This window comes from Phaenicophaeus curvirostris, chromosome 22 (genome assembly GCF_032191515.1).
Source record: "Phaenicophaeus curvirostris isolate KB17595 chromosome 22, BPBGC_Pcur_1.0, whole genome shotgun sequence".
NCBI classification, from domain to species: domain Eukaryota; kingdom Metazoa; phylum Chordata; class Aves; order Cuculiformes; family Cuculidae; genus Phaenicophaeus; species Phaenicophaeus curvirostris.
In genome coordinates this window covers 8,513,081-8,533,833 of record NC_091413.1, presented here as the reverse complement: position 1 = coordinate 8,533,833, position 20,753 = coordinate 8,513,081, and the positions used below count along the sequence as shown (strand labels likewise).

General features: G+C 44.3%; 1 protein-coding gene across 2 annotated transcripts in view; it reads left to right on the top strand.

Moving 5' to 3' along the window:
• TMCO4 (transmembrane and coiled-coil domains 4) overlaps positions 1-20,753 on the top strand; it is a 42,469-nt gene continuing 21,716 nt past the window's right edge. Inside the window, exons 1-10 of one of the 2 annotated variants that reach the window (XM_069874826.1) lie at positions 1-287; positions 2,581-2,765; positions 3,063-3,237; positions 8,892-8,919; positions 10,605-10,737; positions 14,802-14,899; positions 15,627-15,770; positions 16,275-16,394; positions 18,493-18,657; positions 19,216-19,352. In XM_069874826.1, the coding sequence (XP_069730927.1) occupies positions 2,587-2,765; positions 3,063-3,237; positions 8,892-8,919; positions 10,605-10,737; positions 14,802-14,899; positions 15,627-15,770; positions 16,275-16,394; positions 18,493-18,657; positions 19,216-19,352 (1,179 nt within the window). In that variant the 5' untranslated portion in view covers positions 1-287; positions 2,581-2,586. Of the gene's footprint in view, positions 288-2,171; positions 2,216-2,580; positions 2,766-3,062; positions 3,238-8,891; positions 8,920-10,604; positions 10,738-14,801; positions 14,900-15,626; positions 15,771-16,274; positions 16,395-18,492; positions 18,658-19,215; positions 19,353-20,753 lie in introns of those variants that run through there. The other variant, XM_069874825.1, reaches the window with a different exon arrangement.

The window sequence follows — 20,753 nt, the reverse complement described above, 5'->3', positions numbered from 1 at the left end:
CCTATCTGAATAGTTAACTACAGCTGCTTCTCTGAAGTTAATGAGATGCCTCATTAACTTTTGAGGGCATGAGATTAACCCATCAGCAATTTGGTCACTGCTGTCATAGTTCAGAACAAATGAGATGCCAGCAGCTTTGTATTTCTTCTTCCAGCTGTAGAGAGCACGTGTGTATTGTATAGTATTAGATCCACAAAAGGATTACCTTTCTGCTTCCCAAAAAGGATTGCAGGAGCCGCTATATAAAATGCATCACCTCTCAAGACAACAAAGGCTTTGTGTGAAAAGTGAGCACTGGAAGCGTTAAAAAATTTCTCTTTCAAGTGACAGTTCAGATTACAGCAATGTTGTTGACTGCTGAATCACATTGTTTGAAACAAATTGAATTCTTGTGCCACAAGCTGTACATAACTTTGGGGATTTATTCCTAGCTTTCAATTTCCTCATTGTGACCTTAGTGGCAGAACATTTTGGCTCAAGTTTTCTTTACTAAGTTGTGTGTTGCCCTTTTTCTGCTGGATGTCTGAAAATCCAAGCCCATTTTTTCCTGGATATGGAGACATAGATACGGATGTTGAGGGATGGACATTGAGTGTGCTGATCAGAGCATCTTCAGAGCAAAGTCTTTCAAGACCTTTCTCTTTATATTCTGGATGCTCAGCATGGTGAATGATTTCTTGCATAACAGCGATACAGTTGCATGCCAGAAGCCACTATGGTGTCACTCCACAATTATTCACATTTTTTATGTTATTAGGAAACAAGGTTAAGCAATTGTACTGTTTCTGAATCCTTTTGTTGCTTAACTTGTCATATGAGAATGAATCTATCACGCAGAGAAGGGGATTTTATTTTCGATGCCATCTCCCATAACAAGCTAATAAATCTGTGCTCGGAAGTGAGCAGGCATGCCAAGTAATTGCAAAGTTCTAGAAAGATCAGAGATGTGAAATGGATTTGGGTGTCCAAATGAAGGCTTTGGAGCTCCTGAGCTAATACAACTCTTTGGATTTTGTTAGGCAGTCATAGGAGGCAAGGAGGCCCATCTGGTGCCTTCACAGCTGCAGTTCATTGAGTGTAAATGCTACTGGGTGTTGAAATTGGCACCAGAATGGGCCCACCAGGGTCAGGGTTGATCTCAGGCACCCACTCTCTCCAAGGAAGCATGATCTGGCCATTCCCTTCTCTAGCTGGTACAGAAATAACAGTTTGTTTATTCCCAGGGACTCTGTGCTGCCATCTTGCTGGAATGTGATGTTTCTGTGGGAATGGACCAAGATGCCTTAGGCCCATGTGCCGGATGAGATGTGTGTTTGGGGGGGCTGAACTCTCTCAGGGAGAGGAGTGTGAGTTACCGTAACTATCAGTCATCAAGTGATGAATTTTCCTTGTAGTTACCATTAGCACTTGAACGGTGAAAGCCTTGAGAAATAGGAATTGCTTCAAATACATTTCTGAGTGGGAAGGTAAGGCGGACACCTTTCCTGGCAGACCATGACAGATATATGCAGACAACGCAATCTCTTTAAAAAGAGCTGCTCCTGTGCTGCATTTCTTTCTCCTAGGACTCATAAACTACCCCATAAATGGTGTCTGCATCCCCTGAGATTCAATACTCAGTTCCATACGGGCTCCTAATTCCTGTTTAGCCACTTTCCTTCCTACAGGGTTCTGAAGAGAGGAAACATTTAGATGGGAGTATATAATGAAAGAGGTGATTGGGGCCCCTCAGAAACCAACTGAGTCTTGGTGAAGTCAGTAGAAATTACAGGCAATGAGCAGCTTTGGAACAGATTGTTACCCATGCTGAATTGTGAAATGAGCTGTTGTCTCCTCTGCCTGAATTCAGCCATTTTGACTAGTTGCTTGTATCATCAGGGTAGCTCCAGCAAGCAGTCGGGAGCCTTGAAGTTGAAAGCGTGAAGTCAAAAGGTGCAGACATGTCTGCATTCTAAAAAGAAATGTTGTGACTCTGCTCTGGATCTGTATGGCACAGGGATCTTGTGTTCTGGCAAAAAGCAGTGGCAAGTTGTATAGAGGAGAGAATATTACACGTGAAGCTTAGCAGTGTCCATGGGATGTATTAATAGTCTTCATCAGAGGTTGCAGCTGGACTTAACTTTCTTAACACCCTCAACCAAATGACCAAAGGAGCAGTATGGGTTGAAGATGAGAGGCAAGTGATTTCCCACCAGCTGTACTGGTCCCTCACCGGGTGCAGAGCTCTTCTTTTACGTGATGTTTTTGTAGTAAACTTGTGAGTGATATGCCTGAGTGGAGCCCAGACACTGGGCATCTTGCAGAGGGCTTCTCCTTTCACTGTGTAAAGTGTTGCCAGCTTATTTTGTGCAAAACTTGTGAGGACTAATGAACAGAAAGTCTCCTGTTGTCTTCTTTGGCCACAGCACCATGTTTGCGGGGGGGTAAGTACACAAGCTGGACCTTAACAGACTTGACTTAATACCGACAGCAAGAGTGACAGTGATAAAACAAAGGCAATTTATCTCCTTGCTTCCTGGTTTCCAACTGATTCTTGTGTTTGGGTTTTTTACTTCTGCTTTTTCCTTGTTGAACTTGCAGGTAAAAATGGCTGCGGAGGAGAAGTGGAAAGGCTGGCCTTCGAAACAGCACAGCAGGGCTGAGCAGGCAGGTGTAAAGGAACCGTGTGTGCTTCTGGCCCAGCAGCTGGGGGAACCAGGAAGATTTGCTTATGCGGCGCTTTGTGGGATATCCCTAGCATGGCTGTTCCCTGAAAAAGAGCAAAGGTACTGCTTGGGGTGGGAAGGGTCAAGCAAAGGAGGTGGCAGCTTGGATGGAGCTGGTACAAATGCTGGGGGGGCTTCTGAAGCCAGGGAAGTGGAAGACCGTTTTGCCATTTGGTGTTTTCTTAATTGTACTGACTTCTCTCTTACACCTTTTGTACTTCAGCACAAGGTGCATCCCTGCATGTTGCAAACTTCAAAGCATGTGTTCAAGAAAGGGCTGGCCCCATTCGGGTTGCTTGCTTGTTTGTTTCGCAAAGATACCGTTACGGAGCCTTAACTGCTATGGTTGCCTTCCAGCTCCTTCAGAATGGGCTTTATTGAGAGCTTTGTGAAATGGCTTGACCTGCCTGAAGCTGTCTTGCCTGCCATGACAGCATTTGCCGGTGGCTTAGGAGGTGAGGGCACAGAAACGTTTGCCCAGATTTTGCTGAAGGATCCCATCTTGAAAGAAAATCCAGGTGTCATTACTCAGGTAAGTTCATATGCTCCCTTCTCCCTTGTTTGCTTTTGCTGAAGAGATTTGTCATATGTGGCTGAAACTGAAGTTCTGTTTGTGTAGTCAAGGGTGTAAAATCAGTATTTCTGAGATGCTTTTAATTCTGAGCAGCCATAAGGGTGACTGGCAGCCGTTGTATCCATAAACAGCTCATGGAGGTGATGAAATGAGGCACGGTTACTGTCTGGTCAATTAATATCTCGTGTCTTCCATGCTTTCTGTTTACATAACAGAGAGCTGTCGGGCTTTTTACCTTGTATTTTTGCAATGCTTTTGATTCATATGTGCGTTCTACAGATTTTGGTGAAACACTGACTATGTTAGATCCTGTTTTCATTTGTTTAAAAGCCACCACACCTGTAATACAAAACATCTCTACCTACATGAAGAGCAACGAAGCTGGTGAAGGGGCTGGAGAACAGGCCTTATGAGTAACGGCTGAGAGAGCTGGGGGTGTTTAGCCTGGAGAAGAGGAGGCTGAGGGGAGACCTCATTGCTCTCTACAACTACCTGAAAGGAGGTTGTGGAGAGGAGGGTGCTGGCCTCTTCTCCCAAGTGACAGGGGACAGGATGAGAGGGAATGGCCTCAAGCTCCACCAGGGGAGGTTTAGGCTGGACATTAGGAAAAAATTTTTCACAGAAAGGGTCATTGGGCACTGGCAGAGGCTGCCCAGGGAGGGGGTTGAGTCACCTTCCCTGGAGGGGTTTAAGGCACAGGTGGACGAGGTGCTAAGGGGCATGGTTTAGTGTTTGGTAGGAATGGTTGGACTCAATGATCCGGTGGGTCTCTTCCAACCTGATTGTTCTATGGTTCTATGAAATAGCACAATTTCCAGGCTCTTTTTTTCCAGTCAGCTTTGGCCAGAAGGCAAGAAATTACTGTGACTTTGTTTACTTTCACTGAGAAAGTATTACTGAGACTGGTACTACTGCATAATATCCTGATGTAAAGGTAAAAGAAGCGAAGTATTTTGGTAGCGTTCACCTTTGCTGCAGAGTCTCAGCTGTGGAAGATACCTCCTGATCCAGGCTTATGTGCAGGGCGAAGAGTACGGCAGGCTGCTGCTGCCATGCATAACGTGGCCACTGCCACATTGTGCCCCATGCTGTCTGCCAGACACAAGGAAATAGCGAGACGTGCTGTGTTCAGACAGAGCTCTGGCGCTGAGTAATAGTTATCACACACCTGCCTGCAGCAGCGGCCTCACAAATGCAGATGTGAGAACACAGCTGCGTTAGAAAAGATGCAATAAGAGTGAACGCGCTTGATCATCAGCAGCTCCCATATCTCAGCCATCTTCTATGTCTCCTACTCAGTCCAGAAAAGGCCTTGGGAGATCTGCGAACATCCATACGTTACAGCACCCAAAGGCCTGTAACAGTACGAGCACAGCAACAGAGAATCTTAACCTTTATTAATAGGTTAGGACAGATCTAAAGTAAGAGCAGCTGATTTGAAGTTGTTTGCTCAAAATCAGTAAATCCACACTAGGTTTTTGCTGTATTTAGATGGCTTGGTATTTCCCAGCCTGGTTCCCTCATTCTCTCTGCTTTTGGATGGATTCTCTAGATCTCTGCAAGCCTTCCTGCATTACAGCTGAGTTTATGAATTTTGGTGAAATTTAGCTTGTGCTTGCTCCAAGCTTGCATTGCATAAGGGCTCTGTGAGCTTTTAGAGAGGTGGCTCTGGATCTACGGGAGCATGCAGTATTTTGCTCTGACCCAGGGTGCTGAGGCAATTTTCACCTGGATTCCGGTGGAATGCAGAAGCCATGGACAACCATTCTGTGAACAGCTGAAAGCAAAGCTTGGGATTAGCCATCAGTCTAATGCTACAGCATCAGTACCTCATGCAGTTGTGTTTATGGGCCAGGCGATGGGTTTTGTCAAGGGAACAATAGAATTACAGGCTTGTGTAGAGCGAGGCAGCAGAGGCTTGCAGGGTGTCTTTGGGGAAGCAAACTGCCACGTGGGAAATGTCAGTGAATCCGACTGAGATCAGCTTTTTCCTGCTCACCTGAAGATAAACAAGCTATGGGACAAAGTTATGTGAATTCTTGATCTATTGCTTTATGGTACTCTTGGTTCTTTGTGTTCAGCTGGTTCTGAGGCCACATTTACTGTTTGTTTAACAATCATGCACTGTCATTGCTCAGCTGCTCAGTGGTCCTGCTGGCACCAACACCTGCATTTTGAATGCCCTTCTCCGCTGAGGATGTTGCATGGGGTTAGGAGGTTAGGGGGAGTCTCACCATTGATTCAATGAAAATTTGAGGATTATGGATTTTTATCTTTGTTTACGTCATCGCAGACAACTAAGGGCAGGCAAGCATTGGTTAACTGAGTTAAGGACAGTCAGAGCACACAGGCTATGGGTGTGGTATGAGAAGGAAGTGCCACAAAAAGAGGTGAAGAAGTGGTGATGTGTGAGAAAATGTTGAAAGTTCTTATCATGAATAGTTTTTTTCTGCTCTGAACATACTCAGAATGCCCATTTTCCTGTGTTTTTCATTGTGATGGGGATTGGGTGTTCTCTGTTGTTGAGGAAATGGATTTTGAACTTGCAGCAATTCATAGAAAGCTGGCAAAGACTCTGAATCATAATCGCTTCCCTTTCTTTGTGAAGGCCCTCAGTCACACGGGCAGTGATCCAGTGCAGAGTTCACAGGGAGACTCAAGACACCAACTTCAAAACAAGACTGAAATATAGTAACTACTGCTTAGAGGAGGAAAGCAAACAACTCATGAACCAATCTAATCAGTGCTGATTGGAGTCCAAGGGACTTGAACAGCAGTACGTGCAAAGCCTACACAAGTTAGAAATACTTGAGCATGTGAATTGGCACAGATGCAATCAAAACAGTAGTTCCAGTTTATCACCAGATTACCTCCATCCATCCATCACTGTTTGAAATGCATGGATATAAACGCTTAGGCCAGGGTTTTAAAAGAGATTGTTTGATATTTGGTCCCACAGACGATACCAGGCGAGTTGTACTGGTCCTGAGCCAACCCCCACGGCTCCCTTTGCAACACACAGGGAGAGTTTATTGTCTGCAAACAGTCTCTGCAGAAACCAGTAGCCCCGCTCTAGAGGCTGCTAACACCAGTCCACTGAAAACAATGGCAACAAGGTCAGAAGCTTCACCTTGTTCTGGACTTCAGACTCTTCGCTTGGTCTTATGTGGGGCTCCAAGCCTGGAACCTGGGCTTTGACACCTTTGTGCCAGCCCTTCCCCACAAACCACAGCAGGAGAGGAGGTGGTGGTGGTGTCTGCGTATCTGATACCTGTGTGGTTACAGAACTCAAGCTCTGCAAAGCCGGGGTTACATTCCTCCCTCTGCCTATGGGGATTAATGTCTCCATTTCCCCCATCCCACCAAGCAGCCTGGAGAACAGTTTGCAGCATGTGGGCATACACATAACACTCATTGAAGCCTTTTTTCTGCAGCAGGGTGACTTGGGGAACAGAAGAGACCTGACCTAGTGGCTAATTTAATTAAAAAGGATATTTACGCACTGGAGACAGCAAACAGGACCTTCCTTTTCCTGGGTGATCACTCTGGCCATTGAAGTGTAGGATGAAAGAGCAGTGGCAACTGCTTTATGCAGAGCACAGCCCAACAGATGACTTCTGGAAATGCTTCTCCTGTTAGGCCGCAAAAGGCAGCTTTCTCTGTGGATGGGAGCAGACACTCAGGTACTTGGCAGTAGGGGAGTGTGTGTGAAATAAACTCACCCTCTACTTCAAGTTTACTTGAAGATGTCTGGTAAAGGGAAGGACTGACTAGGACTTGTACGGCTCCCTGTGACAGCATAGCTTGGTAAATGACACAGGAGTTCTTGCATTACGTGGAGACTGGGACAGAGCATGCCAAGGTGGAAATATCGCATACTGGAGGCAAATGCCCCAAAGCCTGGTCACATCATCTACTCTGATGTGACCTCACCTGGAGCCCTGTACCCGGTTCTGGAATCCTCAGCACAGGAAAGACGTGGAGCTGTTGGAGTGAGTCCAGAGGAGGCCACGGAGATGATCAGAGGGTTCAAGCACCTCCCATACTAGGCCAGGCTGAGACAGTTGGCGTTGTTCAGCTTGGAGAAGAGAAGGCTATGGGGAGACCTTAGAGCAGCTTCCAGTACTGAAAGGGGCTCCAGGAAAGCTGGAGAGGGGCTGTTGATCAGGGAGTGCAGGCATAGGACAAGGGAGAATGGTTTTCAGCTGAAAGAGGGGAGAGTGAGATGAGATCTTAGGGAGAAATGTTTTGCTGTGAGGGTGGGGAGGCCCTGGCCCAGGCTGCCCAGAGCAGTGGTGGCTGCCCCATCCTTGGAGGTGTTCAAAGCTAAGCTGGATGGGGCTTTAATCACCCTGATCCAGTGGGAGGTGTCTCTGACCGTGTCAGGGGGTGGAACTGGATGGGTTTTAAGATCCCTTCCATCCCGAACCATTCTCTGATTCTATGAAAACATTAGGACATCAGTGGAGCAAAGGTTTTGGGGGTGTGTCTTGTGAAAATCACCCGCAGGTGAGATTCAGCTGCCTCAGTCCTTTGGGTGCCCCAGTACTTTGCAAAAGCTCTGTTCTCCTCTATGAAGTAGCAGATGCTTCTTATGTTAAAATTATATTCAGAGTCCAGGCACTTACTTTGTTTTGCCTGTAATACCTACAGTTTGCCCTTTTCTAGCAGGAGTTGAGTAAGGATGGTTGTTCTCTCTTTGACACTTCTCATGCAGCAGAGAAAAGATTAGAGACATTTTTACAATACAAATTTTGCTTAGGAGTTTACAGGACTAATAATCATAAACTCTGGCAGCACTGTTTGTGTTTCCAAAGGGCTGAAGGATTCTCTGTAAAACTCAGCTGTGCTTTATTAGGTTTAGTAGAGGGCAGCAGCCAGTCTGAAACAATGCTTAGTGGTGCACTTAAACTTTATTCAGTGACAATAAAAGTGGAGAACATAGTAGTAAAAACATTGGCTTCTCTTTTTTTTCATGGATTTCTCTATAGAAACCATCTATTGGATTGATCTGGCTTTCCAGTTCCTATTGGATGAAGAGCCAACACAAGAAGCCAAGTCCCTGAGCCTTGACAGATGGCCGTAAATTCTGAGTTTTCTGGCTTTGCATACTTAATCTGAAAGAACCCATGCCACTTCAACCTTACCACCTAGAGCTGTGAGTTCCCAGAACACCAAAGGAAAGTGGAGCCACTGATCCATTAGAGCAGCATTCAAAGCCGTTACTCACTTTGGAAATACAATTCTATATGGCTTAGAGTGAGCAGAAGGCATTAGAGAGGCAAGAGAATTAGAGCCCAGTTTCTCCAAACTTTGAAGTCCAATGTAGTCATGGTGTTTTCATTTGCAACAGGATCATTAGTAACAAAAAATATGGGATGCTTCAGCAGGTACCAAGCATTATCTGCTTCTGTCCAGCCGTTTCCACCTGCATATGGAGTTACTGGAAGCACCTGGCTTTGTTGTAGCTCGCTGGCTTCCCATGTTTATGAACTGACATGCTGCAATAATTAATCATAGTCATGATTTAATGGTTTTTCATGCCCCTGTTTTCATACCTTCAGGCATACATCGTCAGTTGTGACTTGAGTGTTCCTTTCTTTTCTTTTCAGGACCTTCTCTCCTTCTCTCTTAGAGATGGTAAGTTCACCCAGCATTTGTTCTTTGTCAATAATATTGATGAGTTTACATCTGATACTTTAAAATACTCAAAACGTTGAAGGTACCAACCTTGTTTAATCTCAGCTTCCTTTACAGCAAAGGCAGCGAGGTCTTTCCCTGTGTCCACTACAGGAAAAACAACTGTTTTATTAGGAATGGCTAGTGGTACCTGTTAGAAGTGGAACAACTGTTCACTTCCTTCCCTTCACATGCAAATGGATGTGATAGTAGAAAAGTTCTGGAGTTTAGTACCTGGAGTGAGGTTTTCTTTCTCCAGTGCTTCCAGGTGTGCAGGCCACATTTTCTTTTAGGAGGGCAGAGAAGCTATTGTGAACATTTCAGCCTGGCAAATTTTCTGCAGATTGCTGGTTGTCTAGAAAATAAACTATTCAGGGAATAAATTCCAGAGCATCATGTGAAACCTGTTACAAATAAATATTATTTTACTCATGTATTATGTTACACGTAAAACCATTTTCTGATTTACAATCCATAACATGGATTAGTCTGATGAAATTAATGAAATAAAGACTAGCTACTGAACAAAATGTTCACCTCTAAAGAAGCTGGTTTATATCACCACTTGCATTTTTAAAATCTCTGGTTTTGTCCCTGTTCTCTGAGGAGAGACTTCACTGGCTGCTGATGAGCTGGTTTCACTGCAGGACAAAGCACCGGTTTTGTTCTTGCTTTAATGGAAAATTTACAAGTCCTTTGTTGCAAAACTGCTTACTTGGCCAAGCAAGAATTTAAAACTAATATATTTTCAAGCCTTGCTGACTTACAGCCAAGCTGGCTGAGTAAAAGGCTCAGCTGTGTATTAACAGGCAGGATGCTACTTGTTAAAATCCCTGCTTGGACGTGAGAGACATGGGACGTATTGGCAGGTAAATACTGCCCTTATTTCTTAACAAAGCATACATTTTCACAGTGGCATCATTAAAGCCTACAGAAGTAGTTTGTTATCTTTTTAATGATGGTAATAAATAAATAATAGATTGCCATCTACGTGCACTGCGTATCAGAAACATGCTTTGTAGTTGGGTCTTGCTGTTATCTTCACCCACACCTGGAGAGGTAATTGCATTTTTTTATCCCAGGGTGCACCAAGAATTCTGCAGAAGGGTTTACCGTCAGGAAGCAGCAGGTGTTGCTGAAACCCATGAGAAAAGCAAGAGCTGGCACAAATAATTTACAATCTAGTACATTTAAAATATCTTTCCTCTAAGAACACCTGCTGATAAGCCCGGGAGTAATCATTGTTCCTGTCACATGTTATCCAAGTGCATTGTCCAGTCCCACATCACCAGCAGGGAAGTACAAATGCACACATTTGCTGGGTGGGCCCGTGTGTAATTTAAACTGCAGAGTCCCTCTTGTTGCCAAAAAGATTAATTTAATAAAAAGGTTTTTGCATTGGTGCATCCTAAGGTGTGCTGTGCCATCCAGGTATGTTTGATGTTTCCAGTTAGGACTGTTGAGAAGGGACATGCTCCCTCTCCAGAGCCGTGAAGCAGGAGTTGTCTTCAAATACATGAAAGACAAAGAGGGCCTGAGTTATGCTTGTATGTGACCTGATCCTCTAGCATAGCTGAGAGCATCACACGCTGTTTAATCCAGTGCAGTGCAGACTGATTGATTTCCTTGGCTTCCCTCTCTTTAAGGGTACTACGATGCTCGAGCAAGGGTGTTGATCTGCCACATCACCTGGCTGCTGAGAATACCTGCGGAGGAGCTGGAAGCCCTGGAGGAATCTCTGCTTGAGGGTCTGAAGGAAGGAAAAAAGGAAGAGTCAGAGTAAGAACATTTGTGTTGACCATCAGATGAAAAGCCGTTACCGGTGCTTGAAAGTTTTGCAGTAATTACTTGTGTCTAAGTCAAGTCTTTGATTGTTTCCCCCGTGGCTCTTAGCGTAATCATTTATGGCTTGATTAGGGTTGCAGAGCCTTCACAGCACTTCAGCTGCACTGAGAAGCCGGAAGGTTCAGCTTTCATAAAATCAGAGCTGAGACCCAGCCTCACAAGGTGGAAAAGGCTGCTCCGCACTAAAATTCCTTGTTTCCTTGTTCCAGTTGCCTCTCCCTGACTATGGGTTATGCTTAATACATCAGAAAGATCTTGTGTCTCTTGGCCCAGTGTCCTTCTAATAGAGTAGAAGCCTTTGTAGAATGTAGTTCCTATAAATGTCAGGATTAGATTCTTAGCTGCTGATTTTCTGTGGATCTGTCCTTCCCTGTATCCTGTTTCATAGAATAATTTGAGTTGGAAGGGACCTTAAAGATCATCCAATTCCAGCCCCACTGCTATGAGCAGGGACATATCCCACTAGACCAAGCTGCTTAAGGCGCCATCCAACCTGGCCTTGAACACTTCTAGGGATGAGGCATCCACAACTTCCCTGGGCAGCCTGTTCCAGTGCCTGACCACCCCCATTTTGAAGAATTTCCTCCTTATGTCTAGTCTAAATCTTTCCCTCTCCAATTTACAGCCGTTATATATATATGTTTAAGACACAGCTGTCTAACCACTATTGAAGGAATATCTCTGAGGGCAACAATCTGCAGCTTTCAATACTTATGGACCTGACTCCTAATTCTGTGTTATTAATGTAAGATTAATTCTCTTAATCACCAGTTCTTTGATGTGAAACAGCCAAAATGTCAATATCTATAAGGAATTAGTATTTTTCTATTTCACTTATCGGAGAGGAAGTGTGCGAAGGTTTAGCAATATATAAGGCAGTAAACATGTCTGTAGTGAACTTTTCAAGGAGCTGTTTAATAGTTTTATCTGTGAACTCAACAAACAGGTTATGAGATTAACCTGAGTGCTAAGAACGGCTTTAATCGCCGTCCATGACACAGAACAGTTCAGATGTTACTAGGGTGTTCAGCATGCAATGAATATCTTTCAGTTATAGCTTTAAATAACGCTTAACTTTATAGCACACTGTGAAAAGGGAAAGTCAAAATAATCTCAAAGATCGTGGACTGCTAAACAGGACGCCACTGGCATGTGAGAGCAAGGGTTGGCATTAATGGAGGCTGTTCTGCTGTGGCTCATGGAAACAGACTTGGTCCTGGGCCTCACCAGTGCTGAGAGTGGGGTGTCGCTTGCAAAAAAAACTGATGCTTCAGTTAGACACAAAGAGTAAAATTCTCTGTCAGCCAGGCTGTGGCTCCTGTGGCACAATCCAAACAGACAGCAGCATGTCTGAAAATGGCAAGAGCAACGGGAGGATTACACAGCGTACTTACCAGCATGATTGTCAAACATTGCTGCTAGTGCAGTGGGCTTTGTGTGTATCTGCTCTGGCAAAAGCCATGGGTTTCAATCGTGTTCTTTGCCCAAGTTGCAGCCATGGAAATAAATGCCTGTTAGATAAAAGGAAAAAAAGTCTTTATAATGAATCATAGAATCACTAAGTTGGAAAAGACTGAGATCATCAAGCCCAACTGTACCTGTCCACTGCTAAATTATATCCCTAAGCACCTCATCTCCGCATCTTTTAAACACCTCCAGGGATGGAGACTCCACCACTTCCGTCAGCAGCCTCTGCCAGTGCCTGAGAACCCTTTCAGTGAAGAAATTTTTCCTAGTGTCCAATCTGAACCTGCCCTGGTGCAGCTTGAGGCCATTAGAGAGGTGTGAAGGGAGCAACACAAGACCGCACTGTGAACACATTTATTAGTGCAGTGTGAAAACAAGCAAGAGGCTGAGATTTGTGGGGTATCAATGACCCTTTGCGTGTTTTGCAGTTAGGAGGTAATGCAGAAGGGAGGAGAATATAAACCTGTTGCCATTTTTTTGGGCAGGGAATGCATTTAACACCTGCTTAGGGTGCTTCCAGCACTGACCATCTACTGGAAGAATTTTGGAACAATAACAACCAAACTGGGGTTTGGCAGCTTTTGGTGGTTTTTTACTATTACTATTTGGTAACAGTAGCTTTTGCTCCTACCTTTGCTGCTCGGGTGTGTGGCCTGTGTCCCAGACTGTGCAAGGTTAAATGTACCAAGGTCAAGAGAACAATATGCCAAACACCAAAATCCATCTTACTGGCACCAAAAGTGTTCTGACTTTGCAGGTGTGACCCCTGGTTCTGTAGGAAACTGTAAAACATGACATCAGTTTCTCTCTAATGTGTACTCCTGCTGCTTTCATCGTTGGAAAATGACCTGTCACTCCATCTATAAAATCCTCTGAACATAATCTGTTGGTCAGGCCCGAAGCTGCACGTCCAGCATAACCGAGGGTAGGGAAGTATTGAAACAGACAGTTAATTACCATGGTGGATAAAAAGCAGTCTGATAATCCAGTTATAATTATAGTGCAGAAGCTATTAGGAAAACAACTGTTAAAAGAAGCTGCTGGCAGCTACAGAAAGAAAGCAAAGTTCTCATGACAGTAGTTTTACTCACTGCATCTGCAGGCTGTAGCTGAAAACTATCTTCCTACCCACATAACTCAATTTGCTCATTGCTGCAACTAAAGCCAAATTAGTTCCGTTTCAACTCTTGTAATGTCATTATTTTTAGCCCAAGACAACAGCATGTTGACTCTAAAAGCTGATGAACCACTATGTAGGACAGAAATTGCTGGATGTTGCCAACCTAGGCATTAACAGTCAGACTGCAGCATGTGTTAAAAGAACTCCAGGAGCAATTTTTTCCAAAGCCAGGCGTTCAGACTGGTGACTGCATGCACATTCAGGTACCTCTTTGATTGTGGGGCTGTAGAAAGTGTATTTGGCAATACAGAAGTTGCACTCTTGTTCTCTACAGACAGCTACATCCGCTGCTGGAGCAGGTAATATGTGCTTTTTTCTGGAGGTTCTCTGGAGACAAAGTCTCCATGCCATGTTAGTCAGTGGGATTTCTGGCCCTGGCTTCAGGGATTTCACCCACTGTGCTTCATTCTCCTCCTGCTGTGTTGTACAAAGCTGTGCATTGTTTGAGACTCACCTAAAATTGTCTTTATCAAAATTACAGTGCACTCAGGGGGCCTCAGGAGGGATTAGGCAATTATATGGATAATGAAAATCCACAATTTGGCTAGGATTAAGAGGGAAAATAACCAAGTTTGGAAGCAAGATAGTTTCTCCTGTTTCAAGGTCCAGATTAAGCACTGCGTAAGCAGGCTAGAAGGAACCTTCCTCTGTAAACAACTCATTCCAGTATCCCTGGTTCCTTGCACTTTCCTCTGCAGTAGGAAGTATTTCTTGTAAGACAGAAACCATAGAGTGTTGAGAGAAGCCAAAAGTAGTGCCAAATAAGTGGTATTTGTTCCTTTTAGGTTTATTTACCTTTTTCTGATAAGCTTGTGAAAATATAGCTTAAATGCATGCAGACGAATTAATGACTATGTGTAAAAGCTATTATTTTATTGTATTGTGATATGCAATTAGAAAGCAACTAAATACAAACACTGCTGCTGAAAAATAGGTGAATTCCATCTCTTTGTTCGACCCAAATTACCCCCATTCCTTTTTGTTTCACACACCTTTCCCTGTTTCCACTTTGCCTTCTAGCGGTTTTGAGGACAAACAGGCAGTACACAGTTATTGAAATGCTTTTCACTTTTTGTATCTTTTTTTTTTACAAGCTTCAGCCCTATTAGGAAGGAGTTTCCAAGTAAGTATCATCTGTTGGCTTTTGTCAGCAATTAAATCATTTCAATTTAAATCTGTGGGTTTATGTCCATGCTTATAAATCCAAATGTATTGTCACAGTCCACGCCTACTTTTTATTTTTTACTATTCCCAGTAGGGGAATTACACTGAGGAGAATAACAGCAGATTCTGATGCAGTACTGTTACCCATCAGGAATTTTCATCAGCTTTTGTGCTTCCAATCCCACAGGACTGCAGAATTATCAAGAAAAAAGAAGGAAAGAAGAAAAAAGCTGAAGAGTTACCTGCTGATCGGTTTGGCCACCGTTGGGGGTGGCACAGTAATCGGTGAGGCTGCCCTGGGTGTTTCTGGGACTCACTCCGTAACTGGGTGCACAGCACTAGTGTCAGAAGGAGGGGCATCTAAATTACACATTCAGCAACAGGAGCCATCATATCTTTTAGGCCAAGCTCTAATTTTAAAGCATTCACTGCTTTGCTTTGCCAGGCTGAAGGCAGAATGTCCCTTCAGATGTCAAAAAAAAACCCCAAACAAAAAAAAAAAATCCCAACACTGAAACCCAACAGGAACCCCAAGTCCAAGAAAAAGAGTTTTCAGCTGCATAAAAAAATAAAAGTGAAATAATTAGCTGGAAAAGTTATTCCAGTGTGGCTTCTCTCACTGGGAGCAACATTAAACTGAGGCAACCACTCTTAGTGTTTTCTCCTCTTTTGCTCTTGTGTTATAAGAGAATCAGATCTTCAACTCTAAATTCAAAATACGGTGAGGCTAGATCAACGTTTCCTAAGCACACAGGGCACAGCTCACCCCAGGCCACCACACATCCTTCCTTTGACTTATAAACTATTAATTTTTACTGAAGTCAGCCAAAGAGTCTGTGCAGAGATTCAGGGCCTGCAGAGGGTCCCAGAAAGACCCTTTATTGGTGATGCAAAGAGAAACATTATTTGTTCCCTTGCAGCAGCACTAGCAGCACTCCCAGAGCACAGGGAAAGGTCTGTGTGGTTTAGGTGGGTAATTATGATTTGCTGATATTCCTTGTTGCATCTTCAGGCTTGACAGGGGGCTTGGCTGCCCCTCTGGTTGCTGCAGGGGCTGCTACAATTGTTGGAAGTGCTGGAGCAGCTGCTTTAGCTTCGACTGCTGGAATTGCTGTCATGGCATCACTTTTTGGAGCAGCTGGAGCTGGCCTCACTGGTAAGGGAGAGACCACGCATTTCTCAGATACTGCAGACAAAATCATGTCCGCAAATGCAGAGCTAATGACTTGACTCAGCTCTGCAGAACCAGGGAAGCAACTTGAGGTATGTCATACAGCAATGAGATTTTCATTTGAATGCTGATTGAGAAACTGTGTAGCCTCTGATGACCACGTAGGAAAATGATTGGTATGTGGCTAATGAAGGAAATGAAAGCTTACTGCTTGGGACTACAAAGATGCTGCCATGGAGAGCAGCAGCTGTTACATCTTGTGTCTGGTCTGCAGCAAAATAGCCTTCTGCTAGGATTCCCTCAGATACCACAAGCTCAGAAAGATCCTGTTGGCTCCATACCAAGGTCTAAGTAATGCGTGGAGGGGTTTGGAAAGGAAAAATGTCCTATCCAAATTAACCAATTAATGTCTTAATAACCTTCTACTGTTAGCAGAGCCTGTCCCTGCTGTGTGATTTCTGAGCCTTGTCTTTCTGCCTTGCTGTGTAGGATACAAGATGAAGAAGCGTGTGGGAGCCATAGAAGAGTTTGAATTCCTCCCACTTACTGAAGGAAAGCATCTTCACATCACCATAGCAATTACTGGATGGCTGTGCACTGGCAAATACGGTAAGAACAACAGGAGACTGAGGGGAGACCAGAAAGCTGTGTCTCTGTTCCATTTCAGACAGTGTTCATGCCCACGTAGCACCGTGTCTTCACAGAATCATAGAATGATTTGGGGTTGGAAGGGACCTTAAAGATCGTCCAGTTCCAACCTCCCCATATCTTCCCCATCCTTGCATGGCCTGGTAGCTAAGGCAGATGGACTCTCAACACCAGACTTTGTAACCCAATCTGCAATCCTAGTCAAAGCCGAAGAAAGACAGAGGGCAGCAAAGTGGTAGCAGTGATAGTAGGTTTTATAGTAATCATAGCAGGTTGTTTTTGTTAACAAATGCAGTCTGATTTGGCCAGGAAAGGTCTGTTTGGGGTGGGTGATGTCTAGCAGTAGTACGAAGTGTCTCGCCTCTCTGAGACCTTATGTTTATTCTCCAGCAATTAACAGAAAATACTGTCTTTTTTCTTCCTCAACATCTGCCAGATAATGAGATTTATTGGCAAGAAAGTTCTGTCAAGTAAATCCTGTTAAGCACAGCACTCAGGAGGTGAATTTACAGGCAGCAACCTTGGAAGATCCGTAGTGTTTTAGTTTTCAGTATAGCTTGTCATATAAAATATGTCAACTGTCTGCTGATGTGTTCAGCAACCTGACTGAACCACTGCCAATTTACTCAGAAGCATCACAATTAACACCAGATATCATCAATGCAGAAGGATGTCTCTGTCCTGTTGCTTGTTAGGGTGCAGCTTGCTGTCAGAGTAAGTTTATTTCCACTCTGCATTACTGAGCTTTGGCTTTGCTCAATGTCTGCATGCCAGGGGTCCAAATCCTTGGGGTTGGAGGGCTCCCAGGCACCGTTACAAAGACAAGTGTGTCCCTTCAGGAACCTTTGTGTGTCTGTCTGCCCTTAAAAGGTAGTTACAAATGACACACATTCTTCTTCCATAACTAGCAATCTACTATCATGTTTAAAAAAGCAAAACTGGAGTTGTTATTCGTTTTCATTCTTACAGCTGTGTCTGGCTATAGACACACTTGCATGACTTCTTAAAGCAGAGGGACTGAGGTCAGGAATTTCACAGAATCTGCTGCCTTGTGATTTTTGAGCTCCCACTCACTGTCTAACTGTCCATTCCCAAACCTGACAGTATGTGGTGGTACAATCTGGCTTATGGCTCTCATACCGCTTTGGCCAGCAGCTGCCTCAACCTGTCCTGCATTGTTTGGGGAAGGAACAGTGTGGGAAGGGCTTTAGTTAATTAAGATGAAAATTCTGCTCTGCTCTGCGCTTCAGAGCTCACCCACCATTAATAGCAATGCCAGGGCCCTCCTGGCCCCTTGGTACAAGCTACACTACAAGCAGAAGGGAGAGTGTGGCTTAAAAATTGTTCTTTCAACCAAAACTTTGACTCGCACAGTGAAAATTATCCATTATCTCTCAAATACCCAGGCACTGCTTTTGATTAACATCTAGTGGAAAAAAATTAAACTGAAGTGGCTAATGAGGCAAGATGGCAAAGTAAAACTAATTGCAGTCTGGATCTGTGACTTCGGATTCCTTGTTTTCAGACAGGGCTTGCCCCCAAACTGAAGTGCTGGGAAGATGTCTGTGACAGATTTTGAGAGATCTTACGTATTTTCCATTCCTCTGGCCCCGTTGATCTCAGTTCATGCAGCTGTTCAGAATTTCGTTTTTCTTAGGACAGGCTCTTCTGTGCTCTGAATGAGAAGGCGCTGCAGGATCTGGCCTAATGTTTGACAACAGGGGGAATGTCCTTGCTACCTGACATAATTAGCATTAATGTCCATCTGTCTTGGAGGTCTTTGAGTCAGTTCAGTGAGTCATGAAGTCTGAGTCTGTCCACACTGAAGATTTTGTGCCAAGGCAGCTAAAGCTGCATGTTTATTTATTGTAAAACAGTGGAAATATGGAGTCTAAATCTCACAGTGTTTTTAAATCTAACCCCTGATAATCACAGCATATCAGTAAATTTCAGCGTCCTGCTGGTTCATTTCTGATTCTCTGTTGGACTCCTCTTGCCAGGAGTCAGCTATTGCTGTATTTTCTCTGAACGTGAATTCCATCTTTGCAACCTTTCCCAGGGAGCTTCACAGCGCCATGGAGCAGCATGTTGCAATCGCGTGAACAGTATTGTCTGGCCTGGGAATCCAAGTACTTGATGGAGCTTGGCAATGCCTTAGATTCCTTGCTGAATGGTTTTGTGAACATGATGGCTCAAGAAGCCTTAAAATTCACTGTCTTGTCAGGTAAGAACCTAAATTGTCTCAGATCCACTTGAGTGGCTCTTGTGCACTTTGGCTGTTGATGTCTGTTTAAAGGAGCTTTCCTGAACAAGGAGGAGTTCTGAGCAGGCACCTCCCGAGGCAGCACTGGCACTGTCCGGCACAAGTGGCCTGAAAACCCTCTCTGCCACACCTGTAACTGAAATCTGCTTTCCTGGATCGCTGTGCCTCTGTGCTATTGACTCTTTCTTTTAAAATTACAGCTGGAAAAACCTTCCTCGATGCGTGACTGTGTTTATTTCTCTATGGTATTACACGGTGCTTTACTGCTTTCAATAAACCTTTCAAACACGCAGGTTGCATTCATATATGGCGTCTGTTTGCCTCCGTATCAGAACATCACATTCCTTCTTATCTTCAGTCTAGCAAAACATTTCCCAGATTAGCTCTTGAGAAAGAAAAACTGGAAATGATAGAAGGTCCTAGGTTTAGCTTTTAACTGCAGTGAAACATGTTGGTTTTGATGTTTTAGAGCAGCCCAGATCTGTGACTCTGCCATGCTCTTTGCTTTGTGTGTTGCAGGTATTGTGACAGCTTTGACTTGGCCAGCTTCGCTCTTGACCGTTGCCGGTGTCATCGACAACCCCTGGGGAGTGTGTCTGCATCGCTCTGCTGAAGTAGGCAAGCACCTGGCGCATATCCTGCTCAGTCAGCAACAGGTGATTGCTAGAAATTATCCAGGAATAATGTCTGGAAGGGATTTGGCCCACAGAGATTAAATGTTACAGTCGTGCTCCTTTAACTATCAAGCAGTATCTTTCTAGGGAGAAATTAATAATAAACTGCAAAATGAAAAATTATCCGTGAAGGCTACCAGGATGTGTCTGGTCCCAGGTGAATCAGAGGCATCCTGTCAAGATTCATTCCATTTAACCTAAAGCTTTTCTAAATGAAGAAGAGGTCCAGATCAAGCAGCTTGACCATGTCACTGAACAGCCATGACAACTCGGTTGGTGGAGATCTGAGAACAGACAGTGAAATAGGTGGAGACAAAAAGAGGGCACAGAGTGTTAAAAATACTCACGGCTAATGGAGAGGCAGTGGGAAAACAACATAAGAGGAGATGGTGCAACATTAGACACACTGTGAGCTGTGGTTTTGCCTATGGAGGAGTTGAATGGGCTGATGCCTGAAAGCAGTAACAGAAGTTATTAAGCCTCTCTGAGAAAGCTTACTGAAGACCTTTCTGCCCCCTCAAAGCCTTCTGTTAGTTGCTGGGCTGTCCCTGGCGTGGAGGGAGGCTGTTTTCTGCTGGTCACGTGTTGGTCTCACAGTCAGGCTAGTCCGGTATCTGTTATTGAGGAGCCCTCTGGGAACCGTGGCACCAGAGCTGCATGTCATAAATAACAAGGTGAAACAGTAAAGCAGAAACAAACTCTACTTTTCATAAAAATACATTCCCAGTTGAGCAAATAAATTTTATTTTATGCAAGCCTTTTGCTTAGTTACTGCCTTTTAAGCACTCGCTGTTGTGAAAACACCCATTCTGATGTGCCACAGCGTCTAAGACTGGTTAGTGTGATGGCTGGGCAACCCTTCACGCACCTGCTCCCTGGTTAACACAAAGACCATTTTTCATTGGTGTTGAAATTCGGCTCCCTTTGATCTAGCAAAGCTTATTAGGTAAGTCAAAATAAAAGCTCACGCCACATCAGTGTTTGCAACAGCCACACAGCGCTACTGCCATTCAGTCTCCAGTCTAGGAGTGGTCGGTAGTCTGATGTTGCAGCTGCTGCTTCTTTGTGGTGAAACATATCTAGGAAAATGCTGTTCTGTGCATTAGGCTTTCATTTCAAAGCAATGACAGTGAATCATAGAATCATTGAATGGTTTGGGTTGGAAGGGACCTCAAAGCCCATCCAGTTCCAACACCCTGCCGTGGGCAGGGACACCTCCAACTGGATCAGGTTGCTTAAGGCCCCATCCAACCTGGCCTTGAATACGTCCAAGGTGAGGCAGCCACCACTTCTCTGGATAACCTGGGCCAGGGCCTCCCCCCACCATCGTAAAGAATTCCTTCCTTATGTCTAAATCTTCCCCCTTCCAATTTAAAGTCATTT